This window comes from Pagrus pagrus (genome assembly GCF_965226575.1).
Source record: "Pagrus pagrus genome assembly, chromosome: 6".
Classification (NCBI taxonomy): Eukaryota; Metazoa; Chordata; class Actinopteri; order Spariformes; family Sparidae; genus Pagrus; species Pagrus pagrus.
Window position 1 is genome coordinate 34,851,165 of NC_140190.1, and position 17,885 is coordinate 34,869,049.

The 17,885-nt window shown below is 42.7% G+C and overlaps 1 protein-coding gene across 1 annotated transcript in view; it reads left to right on the plus strand.

Annotated features, from left to right (window-relative positions):
- Window positions 1-3,434: 3,434 nt before the first annotated feature.
- Window positions 3,435-17,885, plus strand: part of artn (artemin) — a gene marked incomplete at both ends in the record, with an annotated part of 49,091 nt that continues 34,640 nt past the window's right edge. Inside the window, 2 exons of the mRNA XM_084354703.1 lie at window positions 3,435-3,521; window positions 17,334-17,505. Coding sequence (XP_084210829.1) covers window positions 3,435-3,521; window positions 17,334-17,505 — 259 coding nt within the window. The remainder of the gene's footprint in view (window positions 3,522-17,333; window positions 17,506-17,885) is intronic.

Consider the following 17,885-nt stretch of genomic DNA (forward strand, 5'->3'; position numbering starts at 1 on the left):
TCACAAACTTTAGGTCATTATGAATATTTTTCTCATTTACAGTATGGATTTATCTCTCACCACTTCCAAGCTACAGCCTTTTGAAATCTTAAAGTCCAAACGGAATATATTGCTAAATAAACTCTGGCGCCTAGAGGGTTAAGTGAACTTTCCCCCAGAAAACAGCATCCCTCCCCATGAGTGAGAGAAAAACATAACTTTGTCACTTTCAATCACAAAACATTATAACTGCATCCATATGATTATAATCATTTAGACATGTTTATATTGATAGGTGGAAACACATGTCAATGTCATGATGTGTACCATTTATGCCTCTTTTGGTTCTGCAGCGCCGCTTGGTTCAGTGGGAACAAACAAAGGCAGAGAAAAGGCGAGCCTTCGCTGCTGCGATAATGCAGCATCTCTGTGTGAAAAGGGCTAGTGATTGAGTGACTGAGGGAGTGATTCCCAACCAGCTGTTAGTAAATGCAGTGAAGTGAAACCTGAAGATTCTAAGTTCTGTATTGTAGGCAACTGAACTAACTAACTCGAAGGGAGTTGCAGGCTTTTAAACTCTGTGTTGGAGTGTCCTTACAGAGTCATTAGGGCCACTTCTGAGTCGATGACCCAAACTCCTCCTGAGTTTCTCAGATGTTCCCGCACATAGAGAATGACGATGTTGTTACGTTTTCTCGTCTCCTTCTCTCTGTCTGCTCTGGATCTCTAAGTGGTTTTGACAAAGGTCCAGTTTGGGTAGCCACAGGTTTTAAGTGCTCCCCTGATGTGCTTCTGCTCCTTCTCCTTCCCCTCTGACGTAGTGGGCACGGTCTCAGCCTGATGGTTTAAGGTTCTGATGACCTCCAGCTTGTGCTCCAGTGGGTGATGAGAGTCAAACAGCAAGTATTGATCTGTGTGTAGGTTTTCTGTACACCTCAATGTTGAGGCTTCTGTCTTCTTCAAAGTGTACTGCACAGTCCAAGAAGGGCAGACTGTCTCCTCTGACATCTTCCTGTGTGAACTTGATGTCATTGTCAACAGCATTTATATGTTCTGTGAAGGCTTCCACTTCCCTTGCTCTGATTTTGAAACCAGGTGTCGTCCATATATTAGAACCAGTGGCTAGGAGCAGTTCCTGTGAAGGTAATCAAGGCTCTGCTCTTAACTTCCTCCATGTAGAGGTTGGCCACTATTGGGGACACTGGTGAGCCCATGGCACAGCCGTGCTTCTGTCTGTAGAAACCTTCACTGTACTGGAAGTAGGTGGTCATCAGACAGAGGTCCAGTAAGGCACAGATGTGGTCTGGGGTGAAGTTGATTCTGCTGGACAGAATGCTGTCCTGTAGCAGGCGTTTCTTCACCATCTTAACCGCTTTTTGAGTGGGAAAGCATGTAAAAACTGTTGCCGACCAAAGGTGCTAGGATACTGGCTAAGTGCTTGGATATGTTAAAAGTAACTGAGTTGATGCTGCTGATGGGTTAGGGTTAGTCCATAGATACATGGGATGTCTTCCCCGGGGTACAGTCAGTAACGTAATGGCCTGTCAATGGCTTTGTCCTTTTCCAGTTTTTGCAGATATTCTATAACCTTCTTTTTGTAGCTACTGGTAGGATCTTGCCTCAGTGTCTCATAGGTGTTAGTATCACTAAGTAGATCAGTGACTTTGGTGTGAGTGACCAAACTTTTGCTTGGCAGGAATGAGAAGGAGGTGGAAGATGATGCTTTTTATTATTATTAAACCTTAATTTAGAGGGACGCTATGCAGGATTTGTTGGTCACCGTTTATTAAAACACTCAAGTTGGCTGATTCCCCACCTCAACGAGGGAGACAGAGAGAGACAGAGAGGCAGTGGTCGAGCAAGTTACAAGTGAATGAAGAGAGTGAGCGGCTGTATCAGGGAAAAGCAGTTTATTAGAGAAATAAAAGTTATTTTCTGATTGTGTCACAGCGGTTACGATCTTAAGAGAAAAAGATATCTGTGGGCTGCCTCAATGTTGGATTGTGTGTGATTGTTTATCTATAAATTTGGTGCATTCATACATTCAGTCAGAAGTGGTTGTTCAGATATTTATATAGTTAAAGTTGGCAACCTCAAATTTATTATAGTTCTATTGTGACGTCATTATATTCAATGAGTAAACAATGAGACACAGATTTGTGTTCACATCGAGAGGACACAGATACATGGGTTAGACAGTACAAGCTTCAACTCTGACACATGCTGGGACCGGTTTGGTGTTGAAAACATTAGCAGATCAGACAGTAAGTGTCCTGCTCACTTTAAGCTCATTCTTCACTATGCAGCATACACAGCTCACAAAAGAAACAAGAATGAAGAAAGGATCACAAGCAACCAGCAGATCCACTCCATAGACTGGTGGTGCCTGACGAACCAATAACCTCCAGATGAATCCAGTTCTGTCCCTGCTGATGGTCGCCTTCAGTCAGTGACAGGAATTAGCTCTCAGTAGCTATGGCACTGTGGTAAACAGAGCATGAATCACGACTTTCCTGCACCCCCAACATCACCGCGGTGGCCCGATCCTGTAGATTTGCCCTCTACAACATCCGCAGGATCCGGTCCTTCCTCACAAAGGAAGCAATGCAACTCCTGGTTCAATCACTGGTCATCTCCCGCCTCGACTACTGCAACTCGCTATTGGCTTGACTCCCAGCCTCTGCAACTAAACCTTTGCAACGTATCCAGAACGCTGCAGCACGCCTCGTTTTCAATCTACTCAAATTCTCCCATGTGACCCCCCTACTCCATGACCTCCACTGGCTTCCGGTTGCGGCCCACATCAGATTCAAGACCATGGTGCTAGCCTTCAAGGCCGTCAACCGAACTGCACCTGTCTACCTCCAGACACTGATCAGACTAAACGCCCCATCACGAGCACTTCGCTCTACTACATCGGCCAGTCGACTGGTATCACCATCGCTGAGAGCAAACAAAAACTGCACAGCGAAATCCCAACTCTTCTCTGTTCTGGCACCCCAGTGGTGGAATGAACTCCCGACCAACGTCAGGACAGCAGAATCGCTCGCCATCTTTCACAAAAGACTCAAGACCCCCCCCCACCCCCCCTAAAAAAAAACAACATATGCACTTGTATGTTCCTACCTTCAGCACTTACATCATAGCACTTATCAAAGGTATCCTTGATGAATAAGCAACTACTTTGCTCTGACGAGGGCTTGAATATTGTTTCTATCCTTTCTACTTTATCTACAGAGATATGTTGTGGTTTCTTTCTTGTGACAAATGTACTTATTGTAAGTCGCTTTGGACAAAAGCGTCTGCTAAATGCCCTAAATGTAATGTAAATTTAAATGAATCATAGTGAGCTCTTTTGAGGAGTAAAGATTAATTGTATCTCGTTATTCAAGTGAAGGAAAGCTAGTAGACCGGTTTATTAGACGCCTGATTGACTAGTGCTTCTCTTTATAATTATGGTTGTTGTTATTCTTTTTTCAGATGGAAAAACCTGGTGGAGGCGGGAGGTGTCAACTACCCAGCATCACCTGAAGAACTGGAAGGTGAGCCTGAGTTTGTGAATGTATGAGAATCAGAAGGAAAAGTAGGCCAGTAGGGTTTGTGGGCAGACTGTCGGCATATATGTTTCATCATCAGCCTGTTTCCACTATACTGATCTGGCCCTTAAGTCCCTGCCGACACCGCAGAGAAACCAATTTCATAAGTGATGTTAAAATATTAATTTTACCTGCACAGTGAGAAGGTGTCACATGTCAATTAAGTAATTAAAGAGGTTCAGGTGATGGCTGCAGGTAGACAGGGCTTGTGTAGGCTGAAAGCCAGACACAGGGAAGCCAGGCACAATTTCCATGGGACGAGATAGATCGGCTTACCCAGTGCAGCTTTCAATTTCCACAATGTATGTAACACTGTAAATCAATGCATTCAGTGCAAATACAAAAAACTGCATGTCTCTACACTTGTTAACCTTGCTTAATAAAAAGCATGCAAACCAATTTTCTTTTAAAAAAAGTAAATATAGAATTACCATTTGAAACAACTAAATCATTTCTGTCTGTGTAATCACAGTTTATTTAAGATGAGCTCACTAATGTGACATTTCCTGCTAGTTCCTGTTTCTCAGGTGTTTCACCACTAGCTCTTGCACATAACTCAGCCACTCCTGATGGATCTTAATGAGAGCCCCAGGATAACTGTGACACATATTGTTTTATTTTATTTTATTTATTTTTTTTCACAGTGAAGGTTTTATTGATAACAATGTCATTTTCTTACATTTTTTAAATAACATTTTATTGAATTTTTTTTAAGAAAAAAAGATACCCAACTGGTATTAGCGAATCATAGACCATGTGGGATGAAAAAATAAAAAAGAGAACAACAGACACCCATTGCAGCATTACAAGGTACATAACACGGACAGTTCATAGAGCTTAGATATGTCACATAGATTAGGGAATACAGCACGAAGGCAGAACAACAGAATACCCAGGAGGGAGCATTAGGCATTCATAGGGGTACCGGAGAGACATCAGTCCACATTGCAGCACCCCCTGCGTATTAAGTCTGCTGTGCACTCTGGGAGATGGTTTAGAAAGGGTACAACTACAACTACAACTTATCAAATACCTTCTCATTCCCCTTCAAAACTGAGCTCAAACGCTCCATCGGCAAAGCTGGTTCACAGTTGGAGGTCTGGGCTTAATCCATTAGAATATTGCTAATAGAAGACATTTGTTTAGTAGTTTTTGCTGGGAACCCTTCACCTGAGATACCATACAGAAAAAAACCAGGATTTATTTAGTATTTTTTACTCAAAATGGAATTAAGTTCCTGTGTAGTTTTTTCCCAGCATTTATGTATCAGAGGGCAGCTCCAAATGTAATGTATGCAAGACCCAACCTCTTTTCTTGCACTTGACTAGGAGGGGAGAGATCCCAGGATAGACAGTGTGAAAGGATTGGGGTGTGTTCTGCAATCTGTGGAGGATCCTATACTGACTCTCAATGTTGAACCGTGGGATATATAGTGATTTTTCTGACTCACATAAATAACCGACAATCTTAATACTGTGATCATACCAGCATTAAAATATATTCGTTCCCAATCCAGGGACTAAGGCGTTGTTTTGTATAATGGGGTGTGGGACTGAAAAGGGACCCTTCCTTTGGGTGAGCCTAACAATCCCTCCCCATGTTTTGATTGTGTTCATCATAATTGGACTGTTTCTAACCTCAGCTGTAGCAAGGATGTTTCATTCGTGACAATGCTAAGCAAATAAGAAGAGGGGCAGTGCTAGGCGTTTATATGGATATCATACCTCAGGCAGTCTGACACTATACGCATGTGACATGCCCAGTTATAAAACATAACGTTGGGCATTAGAGCACCACCTCTCTCTTTTGGCAGCTGTAGCGTTTTGAGATTGAGGCATGTTTTTTTCCCCTGCCAGATAAATTTCGAAAAAAAGCCTTATCAATATCAGAAAAAACAGACTTATTAATCCTTGGAGGGAGTATTTGCATTGAGTTTGGTAAAGGATAACTACCGTTTTTTACAACCTGGACCTTTTTTCTAGCAAAATATATGGTCATTTACTCACCCAGATAACTTTGGTGTCATTTGGCGTCGTTTGGACGAAATTAGATCCAGTGTAGCGCCGATATATCCATATAATGCGAGTAACATCGACAATCGCCAAATGACACCAAAGTTATCTGGGTGAGTAAATGACCATATATTTTGCTAGAAAAAAGGTCCAGGTTGTAAAAAACGGTAGTTATCCTTTAATAAGAGATGGTGCAACCCTGGACACATCAGTGTTAAAGAGCAGCGCTGCACCAGAGACATTGAGCTACTAGCTGTTAGCATTGGCCATACTATCTTCCGAGGGAGTTTTCACATGTAATCATCACAACTGTGTACATCCCTCCCTTGGCCGTTGCTGCTGCAGCCTGTGAGCTCCTCCACACTGTTGTTTCTCAACTTCAGACTCAGCACCCACAGTCCCTCCTCCTCATCTCTGGGGACTTTAACCATGCTCCCCTGTCCTCTATTCTCCCTCCCTTCACCCAGTATGTGAAATGTCACACCAGGGGCAATAAAACCTTGGATCTACTGTATGCAAACTTGAAGGAAGCATACACATCCTCCCCCCACTTGGTTGCTCAGATCACAACCTGGTCCATCTGCTACCTGACTATATACCTGTGGTGAATAAATATCCGCCACAGAAAAAGTCAGTGAAGGTTTGGTCTGAGGAGACCAGGGAAAGGCTGAGAGACTGCTTTGACACCACAGACTGGGAAGCACTCTGCAGCCCACATGGGGAAGACATCAACAGCCTGACAGACTGGATCACAGATTACATTCATTTCTGTGTGGAGAACACTGTGCCCTCCAGGAAAGTATGGTGTTTTCCCACCCACCCTGACCCGTCACACCTCTCAAGAACAACCCCCTCTCTCCCCCCTAACCTGTCTTCTTCATCGACACCCCTCTTTTATGACTCCACACCATCCCCCACTCCTCCCAGCCTTCCACCACTCCCTCCCCCCATCTCCCCCCTCTCAATCAATCGATCAATCAATCAATCAAAGCTTTATTGTCATTAAGCTGTACCTACAAAAGTAGTGCAGCAAAAATGAGATTGCGTCTCTCCGGGATCCCATAACACAAACACAATAAATACACACAATATATTACTATAATAATTTAAAACTAAAACTATGACTAAGGCTCATGAAGTGCAGTAGTGCGCATGCTCCAGATCAGCAGTTCAGCAATCTAACAGCTTGTGGAAGGAAGCTGTTGATTAGTCTGTTTGTTCAACCTTTTAGACTTTTGAACCGTTTTCCTGATGGGAGCAGTTCAAAGAATGTGTGGAGAGGGTGGAAGGGGTCCCTGACGATGTTCAGTGCCCTGCTCCTGCAGCGGCTTAGGAAGAGTTCTTGGACAGAGGGGAGGGAAACTGGACAAGTTCTTCTTGACAACTGAGCAGGTGAGAATGGAAATGAGGAAGATTAAGGCGAGAAAAGCCACAGGCCCTGATGGCATCAGCTCCAGAGTGTTAAAGGACTGTGCAGACCAGCTCTGTGGGGTGGTCACGCACATCTTCAACCTGAGCCTTACTCTGGAGAGAGTCCCTGTCCTGTGGAAGACGTCCTGTGTGGTGCCAAAGTCTGTGCACCCCAAGGAGCCTGGCCACTTCTGCCCTATCGCCTTAACTTTTCACCTGATGAAGACCATGGAGAGGATTATTCTCAGGCACATCCGTCCCCAGGTGAGCACGACACTGGAACCCCTTCCGTTTGCTTACCGTCCCGAAATCGGGGTGGATGACACAGTCATCTACCTACTGCACAGAACAATTACAAACCTGGAGAACACTGGACGCACTGTGAGGGTTGTTTTTTTACTTCTCCAGTGATTTTAACACAATACAGCCGGCACTTATGAGGGGGGAACTGGAAGGGGTGGGAGTTGACCAACACCTGGCTGCATGGACTACAGACTTTCTCACACAGGCCACAGTATGTGAGACTCAAGGACTGTATCTCAGACATGGTTCTATGCAGTATGGGAGCCCCTCAGGGTACGGGGCTCTCTCCCTTCTTTTTCACCCTCTACCCATCGGACTTCACACACAACACTGTGAATTGTCACCTCCAAAAATTCTCAGATGATACAGCCATTGTTGGATATGTGTCTGAGGTGAATGAACAGGAATATAGGGGGGTCATCAATGACTTTGTTAACTGGTGTGAATGCAACCACCTGCACATAAACACCAGTAAAACAAAGGAGGTGGTCAACTTCCAGAGGAAGACACCACATATCACACCAGTGAACATCCAGGGTTTGGACATAGAGATGGTGGATAAAAACAAATACCTGGGTGTTCACCTTAACAATAAACTGGACTGGACTGACAACACGGATGCCCTGTATAAGAATGGCCAAAGTCACCTCCATCTGCTGAGGAGACAGGTCCTTTGGGGTACAGAGGACATTACTTCGAACATTTTATGACACTGTGGTGGCATCAGCGGTCCTTTATGCAGTGGTCTGCTGGGGAGGTAGCAGCACAGACAGGGACAGAAAGAGACTGAACAAACTGGTCAGGAGGGCCAGCTCTGTCCTGACTGTGGTGGGTGAGAGGAGGATGTGCACCAAACTGTGGCAGCATTGAGCAGCTCTTTCAGCAGCAGACTCTTACACCCACTGTCTTAGAAGGAGCGCTACCGCAGATCATTCATCCCCACAGCCATCAGACTGTTTAACTCAAGCACTACCTGAACAAACACTTTCCACTCACTTGTTTGCTTTTGTAAATATCTTATTGTTTTCTGCTCAAGTAAAAATAAAGGCAGTGATCAAAATAGCTACTTCATGAGTTACTTCAAAAATACTGTCTTTTAGTTGATGTGAATCTGACGGATCTGATTATTTCAACCACAGATGGTCTTCTATGGGTAAAGGAACAGACGTCTGTATTTATTTATGATGAAATGACAAATCATCATCTCCTGATTGGATCAAATGCCACATATACACCAGGACAATATTCCCAGTTTGTATATCACATTAGTATTTAACTCTGTTAAGTTAAAATGATATTGTTTGCTTTTTGTCTCCTATAGTATATTATGATCTGGAAAATGAATTAGCAAATTGTGTGCATACGCATAATAGATTGTGTCTGTTATACCAAAAAAATAAATAAAAAAGAGTGTCAAAATGTTACCATGTCCTTAAACTTTGATGAAATCGCGTACAAATGACCCCACATCTGGTCTGTCCAATTACATGAAGACACTAAGATTAGAGATGTGGCTACATCAGTCTGTTATCTTTCTGAAAATGTCTCATATCAGACGACTCATCTGACTTCCTGTCTTCACTTTTACCTAAAGACCATCTGTGGTTGAAACATTACATCAGTAGTTTGTCTTTGTTTCATGTGAATAATTTGGTCTCTGCTTTTCTCTTCATCACTACACCACTGAGTGTGACTAATTAAATGCACATTTCGCTACATTACAGCAGAAATCAAGAGGTTATAGTCTTTTTGAAGCATGTACCGGGTGTATACATTAAACTTACAAGTTTTAACACAACAGACACACTTACTGCTCTCTGTCAGCTCGGTGCTGTGATGACTTCACAGCTGCAGCCTGTCGCACTGAGCACTGGTAACTCGTCATCAAATATTAGAGGTCAGCGCGATTTGAAAGCCATCCTCCTGCTGCAGCTTCTGCCATTATGCTGCTTTGAACAGTCATATGGAGGGGTGCCTGTGGTAGAATAACCAGCAGACCTGGGACCAGCTGACCAACTCTTAACGCAGGGGTCGTCAATATAAATGGCCCGGTGGCCCGGACGTACTTTTAAAACCGCCAGGGCCACCAGAACATTCCAAGCACTGGCCCGGTGGGGCCAGCATGGATTAAAGTTCTCCGTCGCTATGACGGATTTGCGTCATTCAAACGTAACAGAGGCGACTTGTGAGATCAATTTAGATCGGAGAACTGTTGGCTGATGTTTATTGACAGATTGTCACACTCTACAGCCAATGGTATTGTTAACAGCGTGTGCGCGCCTGACCAATAACAGTGTAGTGACCCACACAGGGCTGGATCTCAACACGGAGCGGCGCTAAAGTTTAGCTGCTTAGTGAGCAAGGACTCGTCGCGCTGCTACGTTACCTGAAGTTTGATATGTTTGAGATCAGTAGGACAGCCCTCTTGTCTGAGCTTATATTGTTCATAAGGCTAAAGTTCCTCTCACACTCTGCTGTACTGACAGGGAATGTTTTCATACAGTTCATGAGTGGTTTTAGGTCCTTGGGCTGACTACTGGGCTCTTCCAGTAGGTCCCACATCCCATTCAGTGCTTGGTCTGTGCACAAGTTAAATCGCTTGCACAGTCGCTTAATTTGTTCTTCACCATGGCGGATGCTGGGCTTTGATGGCCATTTACTCTGATCAAGGATTCTGAGGTCCTTGATGGTCTCATCCTCAAAAGACAAGCATTTCTCCAGATTGTTCACAAGGCTTTGTAAGAACTGGCCTGGATTGATAGACTTCAGCTTTGCAATTGTTTTCAGTGCTGTAGACCGATACTCCCCAGTATTTATTGCTTCTAAATCCTCACTATATTTCTCACCTGAACTCTTTTTGAATGACTGGATCATTCTGATTGAGCGTTTCGGCAGATGCTCTGCTCTGAGGAGAGTTATCGAACGAGACTGAAGCTGGAGCCGGAGCCTACTTCAGCTGCTGCATTTATAAGTTCATGTCCATTTTTGTTTGACGTACTATACAGAGAAGATAGCTTCTGGATAAAAGTTTTGAAGTGATTGACAGAGTTTACCTCATCAACTGCATCTGACACAGCGAGTTCAAGTCTATGGTTCATACAGTGCCATACGAAAAGCTTGGGAATCTCGAGGTCAGCCTGGTTGCTACTCCTGACTTCTTTCCTAACATGACACTGGCTTACCCAGTTTTCATGAAGCCACTCTTCTGTAAAGCCAGCATTAGTTAAACAGTGAGTAACACCTGTAATATGCCATCTGCTCTCTGATTTTCCAGTTCAACAAGTTCAAGGAATATGAACTCAGGGCTTTCTTCTTGAATTGATGCTTTAATAGAAACTGTCATGACAGCTTTGTGACTTAAAGAAGCTGCCTCGTCAATTAGGACAGCTAACTTACTGGATAGGGGTGTCACAATTCTCCAAATCCTCGATTCGATTCTAAGGTCACGGTTCGATTCGATTCTCGATTTTTACATTTATTTTTTTTAAAGCACAGGTTGCTATGCCATTTTTAGACTAGACTTTTATGCAATATAACATTTTATTTTATTTATTTATTTATTTATTTCGGCATGTTATTAGACAGTCATCATCATCTGACCTTTGTTAGCAATGTACCACACTATATTGTCAAATTTAAAACATTTATTAACAACATAATGTAACAATAACTTATATCTTCAGTCAATTGGAAACTTAAACAAAATAACCTGCCATCTAGTTTCTCTTTTGGAACTGCAGTCTTCTTCACAGAAGATGACATTCAAGTTCACAACAAAACAAACAAAAGAATAAAACTGCCATGTCCATAGTCTTCTTCAAGTGTCTTAACAAACTATTTCCGAACAGTTGGACATATACAAGGTGCGTAAGGTGTGAGTGGGCGAGCGAGAGTGAGGGAGTGTGCGTACGTGCGGACAGTGAATGATTGAGTAGCAGTAGTAGCAACAGCAATAAAGTGTACAATATAAGCTGCAGTTTGGCTGTGAATAAAAGCGACGGCTCCTTAAGATACAGCAAAGCTCCCTGGTATTATTTCCCGACCAGCTTAACACGTGAAAGGGGGTTCACCCCGAAGGTAAACATAAACTTCAGCCCTGGAGGAAATCATCTCCCCTGTGCTTCCCGACCACGGTCTGGGAGCTGAACAGGAATGGTTTAACACCATGCTATCGTTTGACTGGCTGTAGCTAATAGAGCTACTGGCTTAGCTAGTAGCTAAGTTAGAGGAGGTTGACTCGCAGCACTTCAATACATGTGTGTTTTTTTCCCCTTGGCAAGCCAACCGGACGTGACATGGGGGGCGTGGCAGCATCGACGATTCCATTTTTTGATTGGAAGTTCGAGATTGTGACGAAATTTTGATCAATTTCGATTTAAAATCGAAATCGTGACACCGTTATTACTGGATGATGCTATAATGCTACTGACGATTTTGCTCTGCATCTCACTGGCAACATGTTGTATTATTTGTGTTGCACTGTTACGTGAATGAAGTATTGAGCCCATTATAACACCATTCAATTCCTGCAGCTCAATGAGGCTCTCATGGTCAGAAAAGGGTTGGTTCTTTTTGGCAAGATGGTAGGCTGTTTGAAACACAGCATCAGTTTTCTTCATGTAGGACTCTCCATTGCATTCTCAATGGCAGCTTTATTCTGTTGCTCTGCCACCTTCACAGAGAGTGTGGGCCTTGGACAAAGCATGTTTCCTCACCTTATTTCTCAAGGCTGACAGACTTGTTGTTCTACTTTCCTGGCCAGACACTTGAATTTCAAAGTTCATCCATTCTCTTGAGAGTGATACACCTTGCTCCTTGTTGATCCCAATGGAGTTCACACTGCTACAGACCAGACATCCTGTGAAGCAAACAATGCAACTACTGTATCCACGGCTGTATGTGTGCATGGTCCATTTCTTCCACATACATCCAAGGACAAACACACACACACACACACATCTTCTTTTTGTTTGGCAGTCCACAGGTCTGGCCAGTCATTATTAATGTCTACAGAAAAACAACAAAAGTGATTGAATTACAGGTTATAAAATAACAAAAGTGATTGAATTACAGGCTATAAATATAACAAAGGAAACAATGACCACAACCAATTAAAAAGTGTAAAGTTGTCATAATCCGTTTCATTTTATTTATTTAATTTTTCCTCCCTAAACAGTCAATTACACATGATGTAGCTGTAGCTATATCCGTGACTGTCGAGCCCTGACATGTTATTAACATCATTTACAAGGTCCAGCAATGAATCTTAAAAAAGGGCCGACGCCCACCTACCTTAGTTGACGTCTTCATCCGAAGTTGTATCGGCATCTTTGGCTGTGGGCGAAGAGGCAGCATCTCCTTCACTGACAGCATCCTCTCCGACGGGGGTGGGGGGCAGAGCGGGCGTCGACGTTGGGCTTAACTGTACCAGTGTAGCATCGCTAACATTAGCTGAGCTGCTGGCTGATGTTGATTGGTGAGGACGTTTGTAATTGTGAAATGAAATTTTTGTTTGAATAGCTCGCTTCATCTTACCGGCATGACCCGCCCTTCTCTTCCTCCAAAAGTTAACCAATCGAATCAGTAAAGGCAGCGCATACTAGCCAATTAGAGGCAGTGGGTGAGTAGCGTGGGTCATGGCTTCACCATCCTGGGGAAAAAATGGGCAATTTGGCTCGCAGATACTACTGAATGGTACGCATCAGGGGGGATTTAGAAGTGGGTATAAATAATGCTGACTTAAAAATAAGCGGGTATACACTGTATACCCGCATATACCCTGGACTACACCTCTACTCTTTAGTAACCGGACAACATAGAATGTCCATGCTCTCAGCCGACAGAGTGGACAAATTTATGCAGTCTAAAAATCTAGCCCTGTCATCGGCACTATCAGGGCATTCAGGAGAATACAGATTTTGGTAAAAACGTTTAATAATAATAATAACAATAATAATATATGTTTAATTTCTAAATGTTTAACTCCCCTGAGAGTGTGTGAACTCCCTCTCTAGGTTGGAGATCTAGCTCTAGTTGTTGTCTTAACACTAATTTTCTTGTAGCTAAGGTGTATGAAATAATTACTCCTCTTAAATAAGCCTTTGCATTTGTTGAAATCAATGGGGAATATTAATTGATTATTAACTATTAATTAAATCATTAAAACGTTAAACACTGAAATGTATGTTATTACTATTCATTAATAATCACAGGAGCACCACCCTGGAATCAGGGATCATTAATCAAATGATATGCTTTTAGTCTCAAGGCCTGAAGTTTACTTAAAATTGTTAATATTAAAGGAACTTGGGGCAGGATTTGTGAAAAAATAAACATGCATTTTAAGTTTTTTAATGCTAATGGGTGATGAAGCGTTCAAAACCAAAAAGAATGAGCCCACCCAAATATCTCTCCATTGCCTTGAACAGGCTGTGTGCTGCATAATGTACTGCAATTCGGGCACGAATTTCCTGCGCAGTCTTGCAGACGTGACGTCAGATGACGCTGAATGCACGTCCTTGGATACGGGAAGAAGACAAGCGCGGTGGACCCAAATTAGTGTTTAGGTAGTAATGGATACTGCTACGACTCACCACCACACAAAGTCCACTAAGAAGAAAACGAAGGTTTTATCAGCAGCATGTCGTGAGTCGAAACAAAATTACGACCAAAGCCGGGCTAGCACCTGAATAAATATCGGATACATGTTCGAGTCATGGAGGCAGTTTCAACTTGAATTGGGACTGAAAACAGATGCTGACATGGCTCATTTCCTAGTAACCAGGTAAGAAAACATTACAGGTCATGTTTAGAGCTTGATTTGAAAATCATATGAGATCCTGGCAGACATGGAGTGACCTAACGTGCAAAGTGGCGTTAGCTGCAAACATGTAACTTAGTCCACCACTGTGTAACACTGAATAGTTACAGACTGCGCATTTTCCATGGTCCTTTAGTCTGAATAGTTAGAAATATGTCCCTTTTATATATGGGACCGAAAGCCCAACCTGTTATCCGGGAGGTGATGTTAGCAGCTGGATGTAGCCACAGGCTAACGGTTTGTTTGTCTGTGTAGTAACATTAGCCGCTTACACACAGCAATCCCGTATCAGACACGATATTTTTGTTCCCTAATATGCCGTCTTTGCTTTCGCCTGTGCCTTTCAGACTGCATCAACCATAACGGTAAATCGCCGCACTTGTGTGTCGCTAGACACAGCGAGCCAGCTTTGCGGCTGCTTCGCGTGTGTAGGGGATAAGGCATCAGCTGCACTGCTGTGAAGAGTTCATGCGCGCTCCTGCGCCAGCTTGGCTGATGGCTGCAGTTACCCTATTTCTTGATCTTGCCCCAAGTTCCTTTAAAGAAATATCAACAATTAGAGAAATAGAAGGCATTAATCCGAGCACTGACCGTCTCAACCAGCTATTGTTATAAGATGTGCAAAATAATCTTAGAGAACTGCTCAGTTACAATCAACAGTGTTTATTAGAGCTTCTTATAAAAGCAATGCTGCACAACAAAAAAACAGCAAGCACAGATATTTGGAGGGATGTCTGTATCTGTGTGTGTTTGTGTGTGTGAGTAAAATATGGCCGACGTAGTTCTGGGGAACCTTGATTTAGGGAAGTCCCGTTGAACTGACTACAAAAATGGCTGCTGTGATTTGGGGAAGTCACGCTCAGGCATGAAATAAAAATGGCAGTCAGTATTTTGGAGAGTCACGTTTGGGCGTGAATTCAAAATGCTGATTGTGATTTTGATGAGGCCAAAGGTAGCCAATTGAGTGAACGCGCAGGATTTGAACAAAGGCAATGGTTACGCAATGTTTCAAAAAGGTAGCTGTGCTACCACGGGACACCCGTATTTAATGTTATAGCGGTGCTACCACCAGACACCCCTATCTAATGTTATAGCAGTGCCACCACCAGACACACTTATCTAATGTTATAGTGATGCTACCACCAGACACCCGTCTCTAATGTTATAGCGGTGCTACCACCCCTGATGCTGGAACATCAGAGGTATCGTTAATAGAAAAAAGAGCTTCAGATGTTCCTCCAAGAGTGTTAAAAAGGTGGAATTACTAGGACAGGTCCTGATGGATGAAAATGCAGGATCCCCCGTGCTCCAGATTTTTCGCCTTCCTCGCCAAAAGGATCTTCAGCTTATCCTAGGAGCTATAGAGCTTGATGATCACTGGCCCAGCAGTCCGGTGAGCCCGGTCCAGCTTCATGCCCAGCTTTAAAAACCTTCTTTTTAGTAAACTTTGTGTACACAAACAATGTTCTCAATGCTCGTGTTCATGTGTAGAGACCCTGGTGATACTACAAGCAAAATTTCATGTTGTGTCGAGTCTTCTTAGTGTTTTAAAAATAGCGATTTTGATGCTACCATACAGCTGCCCCTAGCACACAATTGAAAATGATTTTGACCCAAAAACAAAACTAGGGTAAATCTTAAAAGTGGCTTTTTCATCGTAATTATGCTTTTACACGAAGATTTGACATTCACAAAAAAAGCCTAGTTTGCATTTTGGCTAAAGTTACACGTTAACTTTTCTTATTAAGTTTAACATCAAAATGAAAAATCAAATAAACTGGAGAAAAGATGACAGAAGCTGCAGTTCTTGAAAGTCATTGATTTTTCCACAACAGGTTCCTACAAATGTTTCACAATAAAAGTCTTTTTAAAAATGAAGGGATTTTGCCCACTGAAATGCTGGAGGGCTTACAATTTTAATCATGTCATTTTGGGAGACACTGGCAATCGACCTATTCAGTTGTTAAGTTACGAGGATGTGTTGCTGCCGTCAGCTAATAGAGCCACTTAGTTGCACAGCTAGTTGCTACAGCCAAAAAAATCTACAGCAGTATAGTGAGCTGCAGTTAGCAGTTTTGCTGCCCCCTACAGTTTTGGAGCTATCTTTGAAGTCTGGCTATTTCTTTCAAATGACACTGCAGTGAAAAACAGCTTCCATTCTCCTAAAGTGATCACATTTACAGTTAGACTTTTGTCCCATCTTTATTCAGGGTAGTTTCAAACTGAAAATAGTGCTATGTGTTTCAGGGATGCTATGATCAAATTCACACAGTTATACAGTCACACCTGGAAGTGGCTCATTACAACCACAGTGTGACCTGCCAGCCACTGAGCAGCTCCACTGGGGCATCATGCTCAAGGACACTTCAGTGGCGGTAAGGAAAGAGAGACAAGTGCTGCTTTCTACTCTTCTGCTTACCCATACCCTGCTGAATCCGGGGATTGATTCGTGCTCTTTACAACAGCTAATGTTGCTCCTTTGAAATTGTGATTCAAATCTACAATAAAGCCTTCTGTATCAGAACCATTTCAGAAAAAAGTATTCCTCTAGTCAGACTTTTGGGGCACTAGCTGGTGGTAGCGGGTCATTTTTTCGTTTAATACATCCTGATCTACTCGATAGACTTCCATCTATATGATTCCATTAGGTAAAATGATAACTCATTTAACTGTTAAGCAGACGACACCCAGCTGTACCTCCCCATCCAACCCAGCGACCAGATTAAATTCAAATCACCAACTTGATTTCCACCTCCAGTATAGAACATAGTTAAAATCAGATGAACGTATATTAATTCATCAGTAGTTATTATACAGTAAAATAATATGCAATGTGTATACATTTACCTCAATTACAATTTTGAATGCAGGTCTTTTACTTGTTACATCATCATTTCTATACTGTGATATATCTACTGTTCCACATGTGCTTTTTTTGCCTAAGGAGAGGCTTTTTATTTGAATACATGGCAACCCTACTTCTTGCTAAAAGTACCACTGAATCAGTGTTTCTTGCCCTCTCAGCACTTAGGTGCTCCAGTAAATACATAACATTTTCCTCTGAGTGCATGTGTCTTTGCTGCAAATTTTCTACTGTTTGATGATGGTTTTACAATGAAGCACAAGTGAATCATTGAATTTTCCAGCATCCTCTGCCATCTGGCCTGCATGCTGACCAAAGTGACTCCAGTATGTGTTCCTTGATGTTGTCAGGTGATGCTGTGGGTGTTGGCGTCATTGCTGACACTGGTGGAAGACGTGTTTTCTGAGGATGACAATAAAGAGGCTCATTCAGACCTCCAGCGTGTCTTTAGCCAGCCCTGGTCTCCTGCTGAGGATCTGGAACAGGACAGGAGCATCCAAACACCTTGGCCTCAAGCTGTTGGTCAGTAACTAATCTTCTTATTGCATCAGCATGATATCAGCACACCTATGTCCAATGTGTCCAAATGACATCTTTATCCACCAGTTAGTCAACTTTAATTGGGTACAGTACATTATGTTCAACACGTCATTAATGGCTCTGACAGTAAGGACTGTTTGGTCGCCTAGTTGCAATACTTTCCCCAAACTAAATGATGACATCACCTTTACAGTTTCATTAGGCTGGGTTTAAGACACAAAACTTTTTGGTGGAAGATTAAGAAAATCATGGTTTGGGTTAAAATCAGTACCTACTTTACTATGGTTAGGAAATCTTTGTGGTCATGGTTAAAAGCCATGGTCAAGTAATTTTTTTTGGACCAGTGAAGAAAGAATTCAAAT